At 39.6% G+C, this 23,021-nt stretch overlaps 2 protein-coding genes and 2 pseudogenes across 9 annotated transcripts in view; 2 read left to right on the top strand and 2 right to left on the bottom strand.

Annotated features, from left to right (window-relative positions):
• Nucleotides 1-2,002: 2,002 nt before the first annotated feature.
• On the bottom strand, nucleotides 2,003-2,748 carry LOC113914092 (annotated as a pseudogene). The gene has a single exon (XR_003517378.2). The product of XR_003517378.2 is annotated as a 60S ribosomal protein L18a-like (transcript).
• LOC113914091 lies at nucleotides 2,017-5,525 on the bottom strand. Its single transcript, XM_027578921.2, has 4 exons — nucleotides 5,407-5,525; nucleotides 5,003-5,115; nucleotides 3,407-3,478; nucleotides 2,017-3,091 (listed from the first exon to the last, which is right to left on the bottom strand). The coding sequence occupies exons 1-4, from the start codon at nucleotides 5,498-5,500 to the stop codon at nucleotides 2,825-2,827; spliced, it is 546 nt and encodes a 181-aa protein (XP_027434722.1). The 5' UTR covers nucleotides 5,501-5,525; the 3' UTR covers nucleotides 2,017-2,824.
• PAAF1 (proteasomal ATPase associated factor 1) overlaps nucleotides 5,009-23,021 on the top strand; it is a 43,015-nt gene continuing 25,002 nt past the window's right edge. For 2 of the 7 annotated variants that reach the window (XR_003517377.1, XM_027578914.2), the window contains exons 1-4: nucleotides 5,009-5,315; nucleotides 7,061-7,101; nucleotides 7,905-8,008; nucleotides 11,862-11,951. Coding sequence is in view for 5 of the 7 variants with exons in the window: in XM_027578914.2 (XP_027434715.1) it covers nucleotides 5,269-5,315; nucleotides 7,061-7,101; nucleotides 7,905-8,008; nucleotides 11,862-11,951 (282 nt within the window). In the remaining 2 variants the exon portion in view is untranslated. Of the gene's footprint in view, nucleotides 5,349-7,060; nucleotides 7,102-7,904; nucleotides 8,009-11,861; nucleotides 11,952-23,021 lie in introns of those variants that run through there. The other 5 variants (XM_027578915.2, XM_027578917.2, XM_027578918.2 and 2 more) reach the window with 5 other exon arrangements.
• LOC113914365 lies at nucleotides 19,286-19,516 on the top strand (annotated as a pseudogene).

Genomic DNA, 23,021 nt, shown 5'->3' with positions numbered 1-23,021 from the left:
TTGATTTCAGCTCAGGTCATGACCTCAGGGTCGTGAGATCAAACCCCATGGGGCAGAGTCTGCTTCTCTCCTTCTCCCCCTGCCTCTCCCCCCCATGCACGTGGGCACATTCTCTCAAATAAATATTTTTAAAAAGATAAAATATTTATAGATCCCACCAAATTGTCTTCCAGTAGCTTTATTTATTATCCCTTCAATAGTGTAATTGTGCCTGTTCTTCATCCCTACCAATATTGGCTGTTATACTTTTGATTTTTGTCAATAGACATAGCAAATACTACTTTTTAACTTTGTTTTCAATTGGGCTGTTTGCTTCTTACTGATTTCTAGGTACTGTCTTTTTTTTTTTTTTTAGATAGATAAAAGAGAGAGAGCAAGCTTGGTGGGGCGGTAGGGAGAGGCAGAGAGGGAGAGAGAAAATCTCAAGCAGGCTCCACGCCCCGTGTGGAGCCCGACACGGGGCTTAATCTCAGGATCCTGAGATCATGACTTGAGCTAAAATCAAGAGTTGGACGCTTAACTGACTGAGCCACCCAGGCACCCCTTATTTCTAGGTACTTTTTACTTGTAGATGGTATTTCTTTATGTTATATGTTACAAAGAGGTAATGTTTCCTTCATCACTAAAGGCTCAACTCAACTAACTCCCTTCTTGGAGATTCTTGCTGACAGCTCCAGTCCACACTGCTCTTTGACGACCCACAGCACTGAGCAGACAGGGCCCCAGAGTCATCCCATTCTAATTGGATTTTATTGTTCTTTAAGTGGTATTCCTCTCATCTTCTCCCCTCTTCTCTTTCTCTCACCAATCACCAACACAAAAACTCAAAGTAGTTTTAGGGCCTACTAATACTTCAGATTTGTGCTTCTAATATATAGATGCTCAAGAAAATGTTACTGATGATGATGAGAGCATACGCCCCTTTGCATTCCAGCTTTGATGGCAGGAGTTACTCTTCCAACTCCTTTCCCACTCCCAGTGCCTTACAGGGCTAGACAGAAAACAGAATGGGCAATGTAGTTCCATGGAAGAAAAATGAGAAGCGATGGCAACTGTTATCAACTGGAGAATACAACCACCTAAAAGCGGAATCGTTACTCAGTTCCAGCAAGTTGTCAAGTAGGAATATAAGCTCCATGATGATAGCTTTTCCATTTTTTAAGAGCTAAAGATCTGTATTTTATGTTAAACATGACTTTTTATTTTTTTATGGCATAAATGGGATTCAGCCACTTTTTTTTTTTTAAGATTTTATTTATTTGAGAGAGCGCGCACAAGTAGGCAGAGTGGCAGGCAGAGGGAGAAGCAGGCTCCCCGCTGAGCAGAGAGCCTGATGTGGGGCTTGATCCCAGGACTCCGGGATCATGACCTGAGCCAAAGGCAGACGCTCAACCGACCGAGCCACCCAGGAGCCCCTGTTAAACGTGCCTTTTAGATGTCAGGCCAACGTTGTGTGTTTGCTGGGTTGTAGCATACTGAGGTCAGACTGCATCTGTCTGGCATATAAGAGGCACTCAGTGTTTATCTTCCCATTTGTTTTCTTCCTTCTACTAGCCTGAATGAAACATCCAGATCAACTAATGAAAGATAAAGGCACTTACATAATGGCTAGTAATTAGTTGTTCTAATGTTTTATTTCTACCCCTCAAACCAGACTAAGTAACATGAAGGAAGAGATCCTATTATTCATCACATCAGATCATATTATTCATTCACACAGGAATTGGCACATGGAAAGGTCTTAGAAAAACTTGTCAGTCGTGTGTTGAACCAATGACTGAATAAATGGAAGACCTGATTAGTAACCAATTTACAGATTGTGAATTTACTTTTAAAATTAAACGTCCATGTAATCAGTTCAGTACTTGGCACACTGACCCAAGATGTAGGACAGAAGAACATCCTTTAACCCCACTCTTTGTTTTACTATCAGTCAATATTTAATATTGGTGGAACATGATGGGTGAGGATTTTTGGCATCTCACCATGAAAATATCACAGCTTTTTTTTTTTTGGTTTTCCCAAAGAGTTTATTTGAGCAGACCTGGAGACAGGGAGGCTCTGCATCTAAAAGAAGGTGTTGGGCCTCTTGGTGGTGAAGCGTGGCTTGTGCTGGCGACGCAGGACCTGGTGGGGCAGCGGGAACTTGATCTTGGAGTCGTGGAACTGCTTGATGGCTAGTCGGCGGCACTTGCTGGCTGCAATCTCCTCCACCTTCATGATCTGGATCGAGTGGGCCCGGGCACAGTGTCGGGCACCCATGTCTCTGTAGCACTGGGTGACGGTGCCTGCAGTGGTCAGGTCCCAGTACTCCCGGTACATGTTGTGGGTGCCGCTGCGCGAGTCATAGCGCAGCCAGATGCCGAAGTTCTTCACCCACAAGGGGGATTGCTCGAACACCTGTCCACAGTAGACAATTTCCCCCGAAGACTTCTTCATCTTTTTCAGCTGAGACACAAAGTACCAGAAGCGGGACTTGGCGACAACGTGATTAGGTGCAAAGATTCGCATGCGATACAGGGGCGGAGTGCGACATTGGGGGTGGGCAGGTAGCACCCCACCACCTTGTACTCTCGCAGTGTTCCCGAAGCTTTCATGGCACACTCTCCGCTCTCCCCGCCACACGAGAAAGCAATATCACAGCTCTTTACAGCAGTTATGTCCAAACCCACAGCTGCCAGGCTCTCAACGTCAGTCTTAGCCAAAGATAATCCCCGAGTTTTATACCTCTTGGCCCACTTCCGCTGTTCAGGACTTCTTCCCAAGATCTCTCTGGCTGCTAGTTTCTACAGGGCCATTCTCTGGGGATAAGTGGTTTGGGGTCTCAGTGGTGGGCACTGCCTTGCTCTTTCCTCCTCTGCAGCTCCTCCCGCCGCCTTGCCTGCTGTTCACTCATGCAGTCCCTGAAGGCCTGTACCTGTGGCTGACACTGTCGCCAGTCCTGGTGCTGGGCCATGCACTCTTGTACTGCATAATGGGAAGCGGCACAGCCAGAACGGGAGATCAGCTGGTCCAGCGGGTCCTCTTCCTCATCTTCCTTCTTTACCTGTCGGGCCCAGGTATGGCCTTGAGTTGACATCTTTGGGAGTCTCTAGAACATCAATGGAGGCAAGGTTAGAGTAGGGATGTGATTATGAGGTTCCACTATTATAAATAATACTGACCAAACTGCATTGTTATAGCCTATTTATGCATTTGTCTCCCGTTGGAGACTATAAGCTTATTTGAGTACAGATACTGGGCCTGATTCACCTTGGTGCCATCGGCAGTAGGCCTGGCAAGAGAACAGACCTGCAAAATGGTTTGACCTCAATGGAATGACATAAAGTATATGAGAATGTTTATCACAGCACTAAATAAGCTTGAGTGGATCTGCTAATGGAATTTGAATTAGGTGAGATGTTACCTTTTTGGAGCAGCTGTCTTGGATCCACCCTAAAAGAATTAATTTCTCTTCTTTTCTCCTATTAGCCTTTTCCTATGGTTAGAAAAGAACACAGTTTAACACTTGGGAGAGTACCCAAATATGGGTAGGGTTTGACATATAGGAGAAATAGAGTTCAGTGTGGCTGTAGCATAGCGTGTGCATGGGCCAGGGCAAGAGAAGAGTCTGTGGGGTGAGAGTGCTTAATGTGAGGTGGATTTACCCAGACTGTCTTTCCAAGATCATCTGCTTCAGAGCACCCAGCAGAAAGTAGCCTACAGAAAGAACTTGAGAAGGGAAATAACCTCAGCATTTACACATATTTCACCATGACAGGCTTTAAAGGAACTAACACCCTTTAATGCCTTTCCTGTGTCTCTCTGATTCATTCAACAAAGGATCATTGAGTACCTATCATGTATGAGGTACTACACTACAGGATACAGGAGTGACCAAGACTGATTTAGTTCCTGCCTTAATGGCGTACAATCTAGATAATAAACAGATTACAATGCAGTGTGCACAGATACTTAAGACTGGGAACACATTGGAGGAATACCTAACCCAGACATGGCAGGAACAGGCAGGGAAGGCTTCCTGGAGGAAGTGATTTCTAAACCGAGACTTGAAGGATGAATAGGAGTTAGCCAGAGATGGGGAGAAGGAATATTTCCAGTCAATGGAAGAGCAGGGGCACGGGTTGAGGCAGGATTTGACTCAGGAAAGGAACTGAAAGTTTTGTATGACTGGAGAATAGCGTATGAAGAGAACTGTAAAACAAATGAAATTGGCGCTCTGAGAAAGTAATCATAGCAAGGTCTTGTTGGCCATGTTAAGCAATGGGGAAATTACAAGGATTTAAGGACTCCATAGCCTTACCCAAAACTTATTTGCTTTGGAGTCGGTATAACCTAAGGAAGGAGGGGGTAAATAAGCTTTGAAAAGAGACCGGGATTGGAAACCTAGTTTTGTCACCGACTCACTGGGTGATCTTAAGAAAATCACTTCATAATCTCTTGAAAAACAGAGATAGTGTCTACCTCTCAAGATTGTTGAAGGCTAAAAGGGATAAGGCACGTAAGAAGCCTGGCACGTCCAAAGAGTTCAATAAATGAGTTTTTATTAGTGTACAGAAAAAGTGCCCTGGATTCTAAGCCAAGAGATCCAGATTCGAATCCTAGTACCACATCTTACCATACAATCTTTTTAGCTTCCTCCTTAATAATATTTAACTCACAGAATTAATGTAAGGATTAATATGATAGCGAGCGAGAAGTGCATGGACGACAACAGAGCTCAAAAAATGCCACGGTACTCTTTCCCCACCACATGCCGGCTTCAGTCTTCCCTGGAGTAAAAAGAGGCAGACCCATGCTTGGGGATCAGGGCAAGCTATACGGTCGGCAGCTGGCCTGGACTAGGAAGGCATGGGAAAGCAGGGAAATTCAACTGTCCAAGTCATCTTGCAGCTACACTCCCACTTTAACGAGAGGACGCATGCGCGCACGTGGCAGCCAGCCGCAGCCCCGCTGTGCCCGCTACGCTTTACCGCGCAAGGACGCGGTACGCAGTGCTCACCGAACAGTCGGACACGAGAATTCGGACGCGCGTTCCAGCACGTCGGCGTCCCTTTTGCACGCACTTAGAACTCTTCCGACCCTCGGGCCGAAAACCAGCCTCCGGTGGGGAGCCTGAGAGCGGAAGTGGGAGAAGAGGAACCCGTCACGCGTATTCATTGGTGGCCTCTCAGTATAGGTCCCGCCCCCCAGTCCTTGTCGCGGCCCCTTTGACGACCCACTTCCAGCAAAGAGCGGAAGAGGCGGGCAGGTGGAGGAGGGGTTAAGATGGCGGCGCCTTTGAGGATTCAGAGCGACTGGGCCCAAGCCCTCAGGTGAATGAAGGCCCAGAACTGGAACGGAGGAGGGTAACGCATGTTGTCTTTGCGTTAAGGAGAGCTGTACCCAGTCCAGGATAGGGATTACCTTCATCATTTGTTGAGGGATTACTGGATGTAGCAAACCCACATGGTCTTTGGTTTTCATTCTCTGCAGAGCTGTCCCGAGGCCAGGGAAACATATATGGCTGTGATCCCAGTGTCAGAACTAGGATCAATGAGTTGGAGAAAGACAGGAAAACTGGGAGGCAGGAAAACTCTTGGCAAATAAGTCATAGACATTTAGCAAATATTTACTAATCGTTAGTTATTTGCAAAGGTCCTAGTACTCACCACCTCCACGTTGTGTTTGAGTTTATGATGAAATCTTTATATACTCTTTGGACCCCTAGTGCTGTGTTAGACGTATTGGACAATTCTATTCAGGAAACAATGTAACACCCACTGTGTCCAGGCTGTATGCGTGTGGAGTTGAGATGAGTAATCTAAATTTAAAGGGTGGCTCCTGCCTTCAAGAAGCCGACAGCTTAATTGGGGATGCATAGGAAACCATTCATTTAACATTTATTGATCATATACTGTGCAAGTTATTACTCTGCACCAGGATGCGTACAGCAGTGCCTTGAATGTCAGGTGTTAATACTAATAAGGGTTTTTCAAATTGAAACCATGGTGAAGGTGAAAACATAGTTTTCTGTAAATAAGAAAATTACGCTTTACTATGTGAGCTAAAATAAAATACACATTACTTACTACAACACAGAATGTGTGATAAGTAATAAAGGAAGAACACTGACATTTACTGAGGGCCACCAGGTGCCTAGGAGAGAATGCAGGAGAGGAATCAGAGGAAGTAACTTATCCAAGATTTTGCAGCCAATAAGTGATAGAGAGTTACTGTCAACCTAAATCTTTTGTCTTTTTTTTTTTTTTTAAGATTTTATTTGTTTATTTGAGAGAGAGAGCATGAGCAGGGGGAGAGGGAGAAGCAGGCTCCCCACTGAGCAGGGAGCCTGATGCAGGGCTCGATCCCAGGATCCCGGGTTCATGACCTTAGCCAAAGGCAGATGCTTAACTGACTGAGCCACACAGGTGCCCCTAAATCTTTCTGTCTTAAAAGTGTAGGTCTTTTTCACTATACCCTAAAAATGTTAGAGTGATAAAATAAGGATTTGGAAGATTGGGGAGGTGCATTCTAAAACATGTAAAAAGTCAGTGTGAGCTGGTAGAATGCAGACATTGTATACTAGTCCCATGTTTCAGTTCCTGCTTTCCAGATAACTAGGTGACCTTGGGCAAGTCACTTTTTTCTGAGCTTCAGTTTTATCTTTAACATGGAGATAATAAAAGGCATTTTGTTAAATTGTGAGGATTAATGATACTGTTTGCAAAGTGCCTAGCACAGGGCTTTGCTTACAATAATCCCAATAAATATCTAAATATAAAGTATTTGTGATTTTTTCAAAGCTGTGTAGCTTATAAATGAATAGTGAACTCCCTATTTTTGAAATATTTGAATATTCATTTAACCAATAGACATCTATGCATTAAACACTTAATCCATGAATATTTCTTTAATAAATAAAACTTGTCTTATAATAATCTATGCCTGGATGAGATATTAGACTGGCTCATACCTAAGTACAGTCCAAACTAAAAATTATATGATCTTTCTCCCTTGCACCAGTGGCATCCTTTTCAGCATTGAATGAGCCTAATTAGTCTTTTGTCTCTCTTCATAGGAAGGATGAAGGGGAAGCCTGGCTGAGTTGTCACCCCCCAGGTAATGTCCATATGCCCAAACTGATATACCTTCCCTTTAGAGATAGGGGTTTACTACCCTTAGAAGAGAGCTTCATACTTTCTCTTGGCTCAGACTCCTTGCACAATGCTCATAATCTTCAAATGTTCTTGACCAGTTCATGTGTAGGATATCTTATTTAGCCCCCATCACTGCAAAAGCAGTGTTCTCCTTAAGCAAATTTTCTAGATTACTGAAGCTTAACTCTTTGCTATGTATTATATGTGTATACTGTGGATAAATGCATATATGCATGTTGATCTTCATCTTTCATCCTGGAAGAATTTCATTTCAGTCAGGAAAACTGAGTTTAGATCACTTTAGTAGCTTTTTTTTTTTTTAAGATTTATTTATTTAGAGAGAGAGAGTGGGGGGAGGAGCAGAGGGAGAGGGAGAGAAACTCAAGCAGACTCTGCACTGAGTTCGGAGCATGACTCAGGGCTCCATCTCACGACCCTGAGATCATGACCCTGAGATCATGACCTGAGCCGAAATCAAGAGTTGGGAGCTTAACTGCGCCACCCAGGCACCCCTCTAGTAGCTTTCTCACAAATGCTATAACTAAATATTTGTGCCTAGTTTTTAGCTCTTGAGCATATTCCCTCCCAAATTAAGTTCACCCAGGCTAGGGCTTTTTCCACTTCACCTTACTTTATACAAGTACCTTCTTTTCTTTCATGAACCAATTTCCTACCATCTATACAAGTGCCTGAATTGAGTCTTCAAGGAGAACAGTGTTAAATTCTTATTATTTTCTTGAGACATGCTTCTTTTGTGCTATGTAGGGAAACCCACTTTGTATGGCAGCCTAACTTGTCAAGGAATTGGCCAAGATGGCATCCCAGAAGTTACAGCTTCAGAAGGATTTATTGTGAATGAGATAAACAAGGTAGGTTTTTATGTCTTCTAAATGACACTGGGTCCAAAACTGGGGTAGTACCCATGTATCTGCTTTAAATATTTATACTATTATTTATATATCTTTGTCATCTTTATTTTGTTTGTATAGTAATCACAATTTTTACTGCCTTTGGATGTCAAGAGTCTTTTCTTCTTCTGTAGTTACATATACTTTGAGATACTTTTAGTTGCATATACTTATTCTTCCCTTATATCAGTGCTGTCCAATAGATAAATAATGTAAGCCCCATATGTATTTAAAATTTTCTAAGAGCCTGGGCGCCTGGGTGGCTCAGTTGGTTAAGCGACTGCCTTCGGCTCAGGTCATGATCCTGGAGTCCCGGGATCGAGTCCCACATCGGGCTCCCTGCTCAGCAGGGAGTCTGCTTCTCCCTCTGACCCTCTTCCCTCTCATGCTCTCTATCTCTCATTCTCTCTCTCTCAAATAAATAAATAAAAAAAAAAAAAAAAAAAAAATTTTCTAAGAGCCACATAAAAAAGGTAAAAAGAAATGGGTGAAATTAATTTTAATAATATATTTTATTTAATCCAATAAATCTAAAATATTTCAACTTGTAATTAATATTAAAAATTATTAGTGAGATATTGTACATTCCTTTTTTCTTACTGAGTTTTTGAGATCCCGTGTATATTTTACATTTACCACACATCTCAATTCAAACTTTAATTTTTTATTGAAAATATTTGATAAATGTATTTAGGTTGTATAAATTTGCAATTGAGAATATAGATTCACATACCCAAGTAGTTCCAAATATACTTAAAAAGTTTTCCAAAAACTGAGGCAAGTATCAGTTTTTAAATTAAACTTTAAATAAGATAAAAAATGCAGTTCTTCATATGCACTGGCTGTATTTCAAATGCTCAGTAACCTCATGTGGCCAGTATCTACCATACTGGACAGCAAAGCCTTTATAATGTATCTGGCTAGGCCTTGATGAAGACCTACATTAATAGTACTTAATAGTTTTTCTCATTGGTCTTTGAGGTGAGTAGATAGCCAAACTAAGTATTGCAGAATCCATGACTTTCCTTACTCATTCTGCAGTCAGTATGCTCTGGTCGGTGAGATGTGTAATTAAATTTTTTTTAGTTGTGAAATATTAAGGTATACTGATAAGAATAGATGATACTTTGTTTTTTACATGAGACTTTAAATGTTCATTTATTGCCTTCTGTGCAAGGTAATAGGCTATATGTTACATATATTTTGCATTTGTTTTTCATAAACAGCTATGGTATAGTAGAAACTGTTGGAAGATCTGAGTTCAAGTTTTAGTTAACTCTGACACTAGTAATACGATTTTGGACAAAGAACTTAGGTCTCTGAGCCTCAGTTTCCTCATCTGTAAAATGGAGATGATATTCTACCTATAGACTGATGAACAGCAAGTGAGACTGCATATGAATGAAACTGTAAAATCTTACAAAAGTGAGTTGTTCATCATAATAATCTTGTGGGATTGGCATTTTAAATTTTCATTTTGCATATAAGCAAACAGACTCAAAGAGGTTTATTAACCCTAATAATCAAAGCTAGTTAGACTGTATGCCAGAATTGAAACCAGTCCTATAAACTTCCAAGTATGAACACTACCTTGCAAGCCTACATTTTCCCCAGGTGTTTTACCAGTATCCATCTACAGCCTCAGTGCTGAATTCCTTTCTTCCCTTCGTACGTAGGCCCTGATACAGTACTTATCTCTTCCAACATCGTTGCTAATTTCTGCCTTGTACCTGCTGGGTCAGACAGTAAGTGCTTATGGTTGAGCATTTATTTGTTTCCTAATTGCCATGAGGCACTTTGCTATTTGATGTTGCTGCATTGTTCTGTTGAACAGTAGATTATGCTTAAATACCTAATCCTGGAGGATAAAAAAGTTTGACTTTAAATTTTATCTTAGTGTGGAATGCCCATGCTCCTCCTCTGACCCCCACCCTGAATTTTATGTTTTGATATCTCCTGCAACTTTTCACTAAAATATTTTCATTAATGGCATGATTCTTTACTGCTGATATTGGAAGGTAGTTCAACATTTCTCTTCCTCCATAGTTTGTTTATAGATTAAAGGTTGATTTGCTCAATTGATAAGCAGGAAAAAACTACTAATTCTTGAAATCTTTCACATAATTAGTCTCAAAGAAATGAAGTCTTCTGAGAACAAACCCAATTCTTACAGATGCCTGAACACTAAGTTCTTGGAGTTCCCTGAATCCTTGCTGGTAGGAATATTTAAGCCAGGAGAGTTTAGCTGACACCTTTAGTTTCAGGTACTGGAGGCAATTCCAAATCCAGGTCAACTCTCTTGCAGCTGTATGGGGCTTTCTCATGGGGTTTGAAGTGAAAACTCATTTAATGAAAAGTCTGCAGGCAGCCACATATGGATATGCTGGCTAAGAAAGTGCTGTTTATATAGACAGATACTCTAATTGTCTTTTTAAAGGAGTAGAAGACTTGTAATAAGAGCATTTTGATTTTTAGTGATGAGAATGTTATTACTTTGAAATTGTTCTTTCTAAAGAAATGTGAGGACCTGTGTTTGCTGTATGTATATTAGTCTTAGAAAAAGGTGTAGAAGATCTTGACTTTTAAAGACATTTTCATTGATCAGCAGAATTTCCAGAAACTTTGAAGTACTGCCGCAGAAGGGATAACAGGTTAGGGGCCATTTGGTGAGCGTAGCTCCTCAGCTCCCTATAGGAGATGCACCCTTAGGTGGTGGTGTTGGTATTCAGCCAGTTAGATTAAAGGACTATCATATTGCAAGAATCCCTGAAGGGTTTACTAAGCCTTTTATGCCTCTATACATGCTACCTTGAAACACCAACATACTTAATCTTAAATGGTTACAAAGGCTGCCTTATGCAAGTCATGTCACCTGAACCTAACATCTTTTTCTAGATATAATTTGAATGTCACCATTCAACTATGTCACCAGTGTTTCTTGCTACAATAGTTGAAAGATATGTTATAATGACTAGCAAAACATGTGGGGAATTAATACAGCTGTGGGGCTCTGAGCAGTCTATGAACATGGATGGTCAGTTTAAGTCCTAGGTAGGAATGGGCACCGCAAGCCTGATCAGGGCCTACAGATTGTATAAGTGTACCATAATTTACCAGTTTTCTCTGGTAACTATAGATGTCAGTAGTCTAACATTTTTTCCTAAAAGTTCCTGTAGGCAGTAAGTTAGCTTTTAGACTAGTCTTTTAGGTGCTAGACTTGGAGTCTGGTGCTGTTTCCTCCTGTTAATCCTGTTCCTTGCCCCACTGCTAACTGAGAGTACTGGTATTAGATTTTCTTTTAAAAATTAATGCTTTCGGGCGCCTGGGTGGCTCAGTTGGTTGAGCGACTGCCTTCGGCTCAGGTCATGATCCTGGAGTCCCGGGATCGAGTCCCGCATCGGGCTCCCTGCTCAGCGGGGAGTCTGCTTCTCCCTCGGACCCTCTTCCCTCTCGTGCTCTCTCTCTATCTCATTCTCTCTCTCAAATAAATAAATAAAATCTATAAAAAATTTTTTTTTTAAATTAATGCTTTCATATTTGTCATTTGTATCTTACTGTTGGTTTACCTTCTATGGGAGTTTACTTCAATATAAAAAGATAAGGGCAGCAAAGCAATACCAAATTACATTGCAGCCCTTTGCAGTAAAAGGGCTGCTAATCTACAGGGGAGTGGTAGTGTGAGCTGGCAAAGGAGGATTAGAGAGGGTACATTTGAAAAATGAGAATTTCCTATCATCCTGGTGTTTTCTTTAAGAGCCTTTCATTCCACTGGAGTAATTTTACTGATGAGTTTCATCTTTCCCTCTCTGTTTAGAAAAGCATTCATATTTCTTGTCCGAAGGAAAATGCATCCTCAAAGTTTTTGGCCCCATACACTACTTTTTCCAGAATTCATTCAAAGAGTGTAAGTATTTTGATAAAATGAGAGAATATAATAGCATGTTAATTTTTCATTTTATCTGCTTGAGTGCTATAAACGTTCATAATTAATGTGTCTTTCATTTACTGTGTATTGTTAAGGTACCACAGCTGAAGTGTGATATGTTTGGCAAAACTGGTATCTGGGTCCACATAGAATATGTATACAAATCCACTCACTGGTAGTCTTAGAGAATGGAATTGTCTGAAGTTTACTTATTTATGTTTTAGCAGAGCTGCTTTGTGGCTTTTGGATAATGATAGTAGCTATGTTTATCTAATTTGCCATTGCTCATATTTGTCTCATTGCCTACAGGACAGGGACATTTTCTCACAATTCCAAGTACAGCATATTGAGGAATAATTTTCAGAGGTCTCTGTGATAATGCCCTTTCTACTACCATGATCTTTTTGGAAGCATAAATGAGAAATATGTGGATAAACTGATTATATTAAAGCCTTCCATTTTATTGTGTAGTACATTTTACAAAATGGCTATTTTTTATCCTTATTATAAAACATAGATTTAGTGATAAAAATTTAGGAAATATAAAAAGGTGAAAAATCACTCACATTCTACAACCTTAAGTAACTATTGTGAACTTTTGTTACAAACGCTGTATTAATAATAATTACAGTAGTAATATCTAACATTTATTGATTGCCTACAATGTGTCTGCACCATGTTAAGCTTTTTGTATTATTTCACTTGATTCTCCTCGTCTTTTTTCTTTTTTTCTTTCTTTTATTTGAAAAGATTTTATTTATTTATTAGAGGGTGAGAGAGAGAGAGCGCGCGCACGAGCAGGGGGAAGGGCAGAGGGAGAGGGAGAAGCAGAGTCCCCGCTGGGCAGGGAGCTGGATGTGGGACTTGATCCCAGGACCCTGGGATCATGACCTGAGTTGAAGGCAGACGGCTAACCAACTGAGCCACTCAGGCACCCCACCCTGTCTTTTTTCTTTAAATATTTTACCAAAATAGGTTTTTATAGTACATGTTGTTTTATAACTTGCTTTTTATTCCTTAATGATATATTATGTACATATTATATGTCATCTTTCTGCATATTCTTTTTTTTCCTGCATATTCTTTTAAGAGCTGCACGGTATTCCTACTGTATGATTTACTATAATTCATTTTTCCAATCTGGTGTTACTGGACTTTCAGATATTTTTGATTTCTTGATTTTATACTTTGGTGATTTGGCTAACCCTTTATTCACAAAGATAGGAAGAAATTAGAATACATTTATAAAATAGAGTTGCTGAGTCACAGGGGATGCAAGTTATAAGGCTTTTGGTATGTTCTGACTTCCACTTAACTAATTTATTCAGTTAACTATTGCTCTGCCTTTCCTGTGTAAACCGTACTGACTGAAGCTCACAGCACATTCACAGCTTATAAGCTCTCCTCTGAGATCTGCATACTGCGACACTGCTGGTTAGGTTGAATGCTTAATAAGGATAAGTTACATTATCAGTTATATTGTTTTTGAAATTTTGTTAATTAAATACGGTAAACCAATGTAATATGAGTATGAAAAGACAGAGTGATTATGTCTTTGAAAACTAAATTGATTGCTTTGGAAAGACTTGATAAAGAAGAGGTTTTTTAAAAAACTGCTATAATAGAGGTGCCTGGGTGGCTCAGTCAGTTGAGTGTCCAGTTCATGATTTCAGCTCACGTCATAATCTCAGGGTCTTGGGATCGAGCCCCGCGTCGGGCTTCTGACTCAGCAGGGAGTCTGTTTGAGATTCTCTCTCTCCCTCTGCCCCTCCCCCCACTAAAGCTCTCTCTAAAATAAATAAATTAAAAAAAAACTGCTATAATAGTATGTGTGGGCAAGATAAATGCAAACTGTTACAGAAAAGATTTTTTATAAAAATCCTACGTGAATTTTGCTCTTAATTGCTTTATAAATGTGAATAAAGATTTGCCTTGCTTTAAAGAAATCAAGTTATGAATTGTGCCTTTTGATTAATAGTTAATTACAAGAAAGTCAAGATGAAACTTCCCCTTTTTTGACTTTAAAACATTTTAATAATGTATATACTTTCTTTTTAAATTTTTTAAAACTTAAATTCAGTTAATTAACATATAATGTATTATTAGTTTCAGAGGTAGAGTTCAGTGATTCATCAGTCTTATATAATATCCAGTGCTCATTACATCACGTGCCCTCCTTAATGTCCATCACCCAGTTACCCCATCCCCCTGCCCTCCTCCCCTCTAGCAACCCTCAGTTTGTTTCCTATGATTAAGAGTCTCTTATGGTTTGTCTCCCTCTCTGATTTCATCTTGTTTTATTTTTTTCCTTGCTTCCCCTATAATCCTATGTTTTGCTTCTTAAATTCCACATACGAGTGAGATCATATGATAATTATCTTTCTCTGATGTATTTAGCTTATCATAATACCCTCTAGTTCCATCCACATCATTGCAAGTGGCAAGATTTCATTTTTTGATGGCTGAGTAATATTCCACTGTGTATATATATATATATATATACCACATCTTCTTTACCCATTCATCTGTCGATGGACATCTGGACTTTTTCCATGGTTTGGCTATTGTGGACATTGCTGCTATAAACATCGGGGTACATATGCTCCTTCGAATCAGCATTTTTGTATCCTTTGCATAAATACCTAGTAGTGCAATTGCTAGTCGTAAGGTAGCTCTGTTTTCAACTTTTTGAGGAATCTTCATGCTATTTTCCAGAGTGGCTGTACCAGCTTGCATTACCACCAACCGTGTAAGAGTTCCCCTTTCTCCACATCCTTACCAGCATCTGTCATTTCCTGACTTGTTAGATTTAGCTACTCTGACCAGCATGAAGTGGTACCTCATTGTGACTTTGATTTGTATTTCCCTGATGCCATGTGATATCGAGCATTTTTTTCATGTGTGTGTTGGCCATTTGGATGTCTTCTTTGGAGAAATGTCTGTTCATGTCTTCTGCCTATTTCTCGACTGGATTATTTGTTCTTTGGGTGTTGAGTTTGATAAGTTCTTTACAGATTTTAGATACTATCCCTTTAATAAGACATTTTCAAATATCTTCTGCCATTCTGTTGGTTGTCTTTTGGTTTTGTCGACTGTTTCCTTTGCTGTGCAAAAGCTTTTATCTTGATGAAGTCCCAATAGTTCATTTTTGCCCTCACTTCCCTTGCCTTTGGCGAGGTTTCTAGGAAGATGTTGCTGCGGCTGAGGTCGAACAGGGTGCTGCCTGTGTTCTCCTTTAGGATTTTGATGGACTCCTGTCTCACATTTAGGTCTTTCAACCATTTGGAGTCTATTTTTGTGTGTGGTGTAAGGAAATGGTCCAGTTTCGTTCTTCTGCATGTGGCTGTCCAATTTTTCCAACACCATTTGTTGAAGAGACTGTCTTTTTTCCATTGGATATTCTTTCCTGCTTTGTTGAAGATTCGTTGACCACAGATTTGAGGATCCATTTCTGGGCTCTCTATTCTGTTTCATTAATCTATGTGACTGTTTTTGTGCCAGTATCATACTGTCTTGATGATTACAGCTTTGTAATCATCTTCAGACTTCATGAGAGGTCGAATTCTGGAATTGTAATGCTACCAGCTTTGATTTTCTTTTTCAACATTCCTTTGGCTTTTTGGGGTCTTTTCTGGTTCCATACAAATTTTATGATTATTTGTTACAGCTCTGTGAAAATGTTGTTGGTATTTTGATAGGGTTTGCATTGAATGTGTAGGTTCTTCTAGGTAGCATAGACATTTTAACAGTATTTTTCTTCTAATCCATGAGCATGGAATGTTTTTCCATTTCTTTGTTTCTTCCTCAATTTCCTTCATGAGTTCAATAGTTTTCTGAGTACAGATCCTTTGCCTCTTTGGTTAGGTTTATTCTAGGTGTGTTATGGTTTTTGGTGCAGTTGTAAATAGGATTGACTCCTTAATTTTCTTCTGTCTCATTGTTCATGTATAGAAATGCAACTGATTTCTGTGCATTGATTTTATATCCTGCCACTTTGCTGAATTCCTGTATGAGTTCTAGCAATTTGGGGGTGGAGTCTTTTGGGTTTTCCACATAGAGTATCATGTCATCTGCAAAGAGTGAAAGTTTGACTTATTTGCCAATTAGGATGCCTTATTTTTTTTGTTGTTATTGTCTGATTGCTGAGGTTAAGACTTCTAGTACTATGTTGAGCAGCGTTGTTAAGAGTGGACATCCCTGCCACATTCCTGACTTTAGGGGAAAAGCTCTCAGTTTTTCCCCATTGAGAATGATATTTGCTGTGGGTTTTTCATAGATGGTTTTTATGATATTGAGACATGTTCCCTCTATCCCTACAGTGTGAAGAGTTTTAGTCAAGAAAGGATGCTGTACCTTGTCCAGTGCTTTTTCTGCATCTGTTGAGAGGATCATATGGTTCTTGTCCTTTCTTTTATTAATGTAGTGTATCACGTTGATTGATTTGCAGATGTTGAACCACTTTGCAGCACAGGAATAAATCCCACTTGGTCGTGGTGAATAATCCTTTTAATGTACTGTTGAATCCTATTGGTTAGTATTGTGGTGAGAATTTTTGCATCCATGTTCATCAGGGATATTGGTCTGTAATTCTCCTTTTTTGGTGGGGTCTTTGTCTAGTTTTGGGATCAAGGTAATGCTGGCCTCATAGAAAGAGGTTGGAAGTTTTCCTTCCATTTCTATTCTTTGAAACAGCTTCAGAAGAATAGGTATTAATTCTTCTTTAAATGTTTGATAGAATTCCCCTGGGAAGCCATCTGGCCCTAGACTTTTGTTTGTGGAGAGATTTTTGATGACTGCATCAATTTCCTTGCTGGTTATGGGTCTGTTCAGGTTTTCTATTTCTTCCTCTTTCAGTTTTGGTACTTTATGTCTCTAAGAATGCATCCATTTCTTCCAGATTGCCTAATTTGTTGGCATATATTTGCTCATTCTGTGGTCTTATAATTGTATTTCTTCAGTGTTCATTGTGATCTCTCCTCTTTCACTCATGATTTTATTTATTTGGGTCCTTTCTCTTTTCTTTTTGATTAAGTCTGGCCAGGGGTTTATCAATCTTATTAATTCTTTCAAAGACTCAGTTCCTAGTTTCCTTGATCTGTTCTGCTGTTCTTTTGGTTTCTATTTCATTGATTTCTGCTCTGATCTTTATTGATTCTCTTCTCCTGCTGGGTTTAGGTTTTACTTGCTGTTTTTTCTCCAGCTCCTTTAGGTGTAAGGTTAGGTTGTATATTCGAGACCTTTCTTGTTTCTTGAGAAAGGCTTGTATTGCTATATACTTCCCTCTTAGGACCACCTTTGCTGCATCCCAGAGGTTTTGAACAGTTGTGTTTTTTTTGTTTTTTAAAGATTTTATTTATTTGACAGAGAGATAGAGCACAAGTAGGCAGAGCGGCAGGCAGAGGCAGAAGGAGAAGCAGACTCCCTGCTCAGCGGGGGCCCCGACGCGTGACTCGATCCCAGGACCCTGGGATCATGACCTGAACCGAAGGCAGACACTTAACGACAGAGCCACCCAGGCGTCCCCCCACCTCCTCACTTTCAATCTGGAGGTGTTTTGGGGTCTAAAATGAGTCTCTTGCAGATAGCATATCGATGGATCTTGCTTTTTTACCAATCTGATACCTTGTGTCTTTTGATTGGGGCATTTAGCCCATTTATATTCAGAGTAACTATTGAAATGAATTTAGTGCCATTGTAAAGTGTCTGTGAAGTCACTGTTTTTGTATGTTGTCTCTGTTCCTTTCTGGTCTATGTTACTTTTGAGCTCTCTCTTCGCTTAAAGGATTCCTTCTAATATTTCTTATAAGGGTGGATTAATGATCACAAATTCTTTTATTTTCTGTTTGTCCTGGAAGTTTTTTATCATTCCTTCTATTTTGAATGACATCCTAGCTGGATAAAGTATTCTTGGCTGCATATTTTTCTCATTTAGCACCCTGAATATATCATGCCAATCCTTTCTGGTCTGCCAGGGCTCTGTGGTTAGGTCTGCTGCCAGTCTAATGTTTCTACCCTTGTCGGTTACAGACCTTTTGTCCCCGAGCAGCTTTCAAGATTTTCTCTTTGTCTCTTAGGTTTGCAAGTTTCACTATCATAAGTCAGGGTGTTGACTTATTTTTACTTATTTTGAGGGACGGGTTCTCTGTGCCTCCTGGACTTGAATGCCTTTTTCCTTCCCACATTTAGGGGAAGTCCTCTGCTATAATATGATTCAATATACCTTCTGCCCCTGTCTCTCTCTCTTTCCTCTTCTGGGATTCCCAATTATTCTAATACTGTTTTGCTTTATGGTATCACTTATCTCTCGAAATCTCTTCTCATGATTCAGTAATTGTTTTGTTTTTTTTTAAGATTTTTATTTATTTATTTGACAGAGAGAGACACAGTGAGAGAGGGAACACAAGCAGGGGGAGTGGGGGAGGGAGAAGCAGGCTTCCTGCGGAGTAGGGGGCCCGATGCAGGGCTCGATCCCAGGACCCTGGGATCATGACCTGAGCAAAAGGCAGACGCTTAACAACTGAGCCACCCAGGTGCCCTGATCAGTAATTGTTTATCTCTCTTTTTCTCAACTTCTTTATTCTCCATCATTTTGTCTTCTACATCACTGATTCTCTTTTCTGCCTCATTTATCCTAGCAGTTAGATCCTCCATTTTTTATTACATCTCATTAATACCCTTTTTTATTTCAACTTGATTAGATTTTAGTTCTTTTATTTCTCCAGAAAGGGATTCTCTAGGGTCTAATATGCTTTTTACAAGCCCAACTACTATCTTTATAATCGTTATTCTGAACTCTAGTTCTGACATCTTACTTATATCCATACTCATTAGGTCCCTGGCAGTCAGTACTGCCTCTTGTTCTCTTTTTTGAGGTGTTTTTCCATCTTGTCATTCTGTTCAGAGAAGAATAGATGAACTAGAGAACAAAATACTAAAATGGCAACAAAGACCCCAGAGAAATATACACTAAACAAATCAGAAGAGACCTGGGGGGAAAAAAAATATAATCAGACAGGCAAACAGAATAGAGCAATGCACTGGATCCTGTATTTTGGTTGTTAGAAAACTAGATTCCAAAATTGTAAAGAAAGAAAAACTTATATATGTACAAAAATAAAATTAGAAACAATGAAAGGTTAGAATGTACTGTAAAAATGAAAGTTAAAAGCCAAAAAAAAAAAAAAAGAAGGAATGTAAGCAGACAGGCGAACAGAACAGAGCAATACACTATAATCTGGGTGTATTTTGGTCTGTTTATTAGAAGAAACCACATCCCAAAATTGTAAAGAAAGAAAAACTTAACTGCCACCACCATGAATAGTGTAGGGCAGGCGTGCACTGACATGAAGCGCGAGTAAGACCAGTGCTTCAGTCGTTGGTCTGCGGAGAAGTTCCTCAAGGCAGATGGCTCCCCGGTCCCTTGCACCAACCTCTTTAAGCACTGTCAGCAGTGTGTTCAGAAAGCAATAAAGTAGGAGATTCCCACTGAAGGACTGGAATTCATGGGCCATGGCAAAGAAAAGCTTAAAAGCTTGAAAGCTTGAAAGCTCTTCTTGACCTTGACCTTGACAGTCACCTTGAAAATAGACTCCTTCAATCAGGATATTGAGGACACTGCTCAATTAATTTCGTCAATTAAGGCTGTGAAAAGAACCATTGATTTTTTTTTTTTTTTTAAACATTTTATTTATTTTTTGACAGAGAGAGACACAGCGAGAGAGGGAACACAAGCAGGGGGAGTGGGAGAGGGAGAAGCAGGCTCCCCGCTGAGCGGAGAGCCCGATGTGGGGCTCGATCCCAGGGCCCTGAGATCATGACCTGAGCCGAAGGCAGACGCTTAACGACTGAGCCACCCAGGCGCCCCAAGAACCATTGATTTAATGAGGAGTTTAGGAGGGAGGAGTTTTCTTTCCTCCTTGATTTCCTCTTACTTGTAAAAGATGCATCACTCTGCTTTGAGATGATTTTTCACTTGCCCTGGCATCTTGCAGGAACTCCATGTGCTAAAACTGAATGATTTCTTGGGATTATGGTTGTAATACTTGGTCTGGGATCAGATTTAAATATCCTTTATATGTAAATACTGATAAACTTGTCAAGATGTTCAGGGTTGCCTGACCTTTTGAGTTTTGCTGCAAAGGACATTGAGTACATTGTACTAGGGTTATTCATGGAAGCAGTTGGTTAGGACCTCTCTTTTCTCTGAAGGAGCTAAGCCTCTGAAAAGGGATCCCAGCACAACAGTTTTAGTCAGTGCTTGGGAGAACAGTTTTATTTTTATATGATAAATTTTTAAGATTGTTGGTGGACTAGGTTAGCCAAGAGGAAGACAGCTTTAAGAATTCCCTACCTTAAGAAGAGGTGATATTCATATTCTGATTAATATGTGAAAGCTTGAATGTTGCTGTGTACACCGTTTCAGAGCTCATAGTGTAGTTTAGGAATTAAGATCCTTGGAGTAACAATGGAGGAAAATCCTAAATTGCAAACATTTGCTGTTGCCAGCTTTCTGCCCAAGTCAATTAATTAAGCCAACCTGTATTATCATAAAACTGCCAAAATGCTGCATCTGGTTAAATGGGAGAAGAGTTTGTTTTATATGCCTTGTGTACCCACCCTGCCCTGTAATGTCTGTAATCATGAAGATGGAATAAATTATAACATTTAGTTTCCAAAAAAAAAGAAAGAAAAGTAAAACTCATATATATACAAAAATAAAATTAAATACATTGAAAGGATAGAATATCACTGTAACTATGAACATTTTAAAAAGACTTAAATGAAAGAAAAAGAAGAAGAAAAAAAGAATATGATCAGACAGGTGAAGAGTACATAGCAATACACTGGATTGTGGGTGTTATTTTGGTCCATTTGTAGATGATAAAGCCCATCAATTTATTCCTTTATGGTAACTACTTTTGGGGTCCTGCTTAGGGTAGTCCATGATTTTATATATATTCACTTTTTTTTTTAGGGAGGGAGAGGGGTTGGGGAGGGGTAGAGGGAGAGAGAGAGGGAGAATCCTAAGCAGGCTCTACGCCCAGCACGGAGCCTGATGGAGGGCTCAGTCTCAGAACCCTGAGATCATGGCCTGAGCTGAAATCAAGAGTCACTTAACTGAAAGAGCCACCCAAGTGCCCCTATATATATATATATTCACTTTTAATTTTTAATTGCACAGCATAATGGATAAGAGCATAGACTCTAGTGATAGACTCATTGGATTTGACTCATTGGATTTGAATTTTGGTTCTGCCTCTTGCTGTGCTCTTAGGCCAGGTACTTACCCTCTATGTCACAGATTCTTATTTGTAAAATAGGGGTAAAAGTAGTATCTTATGGAGTTGTTACAAGGATTGAAACAGAATTTGATCTGAAACATAGTAAGCATGATATGTGTTAAATAAAATTATAAATATAGTGTTTTCTTTGAATTTTTATGTTTTATTTTTCTACATTTCAAACTTTATTTTTGTTACTTGGTTTAAAGTAGGGATCTAACTTAATTGTTTTTGAAATGATTAGCATATCAAGGCACTATAAAGTAATCCATCTATATTTCGCTCTCTTGAATTGTCATATTTATCCAATAATTAGGATTATCCCATTGATCTGTTTTTTTTGCTGGAACTAAGAAATGGATCTTTAGCTTTAAATTCTGACCTAGGTTTGCATCCTGGCTCTGTTGTGTCACCTTGGGGATATTAATCACTTCTTAAACCTCAGATTTCTCAACTGAAAAATAGAAACAATACCTATCTTAATAGATTTTTTTTAAGATTTTATTATTTATTTGACAGAGAGAGACACAGCGAGAGAGGGAACACAAGCAGGGGGAGTGGGAGACGGAGAAGCAGGCTTTCCACTGAGCAGAGAGCCCACTGTGGGGCTCGATTCCAGGACCCTGGGATCATGACCTGAGCCGAAGGCAGACGCTTAACGACTGAGCCACCCAGGTGCCCCTATCTTAATAGATTTTTGAGTGTATTATATGAGGGTAATGTCTGTTACATGTCTGGTATATAATAGCTATTCAATAAATGTTAGTTTCCTTTCTTCTTTTTTAAAAGTTTGGAGAAAGGAGATAGCTGGTATGGCCTATAATCTACTCTTCAGTGTTTGTCACTTTGGAAGAACTTCATAGTTCAGATTTAATTATTTTTTAGATATAGGAACTAGGAGACTCCAAAGATATGTAAAACAGCTAAGGTAACAATATCTCTGTCCCCTCCAGGGACAATATATTAACTGAGAGGATACAATAGAATACATCAAAGTTTCTTAACCATGGCACTATTGACATTTTGAGCTGGGTAATTCTTTATTGTAGAGGAATGTTCCCCAACTGTGACAACTAAACATGTTTCCAGACATCACCAAATGTGATGAGCTAATTTGCCCCTGATTGACAACCACTACAATATATGAACATAGTGCGGAAGACTATTAGGGAGGAAGTGATGAACTTTTTGGCAGAACTGGGAAAACCTTTTGAGAAATAGGTCATTTTTTTTCTTTTCTCCAGCTTACTTTTTAAGAATATAGTATATAATACATATACAACATTTTTAAATTAAATTAAATTTACTTTTTTTTTTAAAGTAAGCTCTATGCCCAACATGGAGCTTGAACTCACAACCCTGAGATCAAGAGTCACAGGCTCTATCAACAGAGCCAGTCAGGTGCCCCAAATTTACTTATTTTTATTTGAGTATAGTTGAGAGAAGTAGGTCATTTAAAAAAAATTATTAATTGTGCCCTTTTTTAAAGGATTTTATTTATTCGAGAGATAGAGCAAGAGAGAGCATAAGCAGGTGGTAGGGGCAGAGGGAGAAGCAGACTCCCTGCTGAGCAGGGACCTGACACGGGACTCTCCCCGAACCCTGGGATCATGACCTGAGCCAAAGGCAGATGCTTAACCGACTGAGCCACCCGGGTGCCCTAATTGTGCCCCTTTTCTATTTCTTACTCTCCTTTCCTCTTATTTGAGTTCATTATTAGGTAGACATATCCATTTATTAATCACCTACTATAATCCAGGTACTCTGG

This window comes from Zalophus californianus, chromosome 11, assembly GCF_009762305.2.
Source record: "Zalophus californianus isolate mZalCal1 chromosome 11, mZalCal1.pri.v2, whole genome shotgun sequence".
NCBI lineage: Eukaryota > Metazoa > Chordata > Mammalia > Carnivora > Otariidae > Zalophus > Zalophus californianus.
The sequence above is the reverse complement of the archived record's forward strand: the minus strand, read 5'-3'. Positions and strand labels throughout refer to the sequence as shown.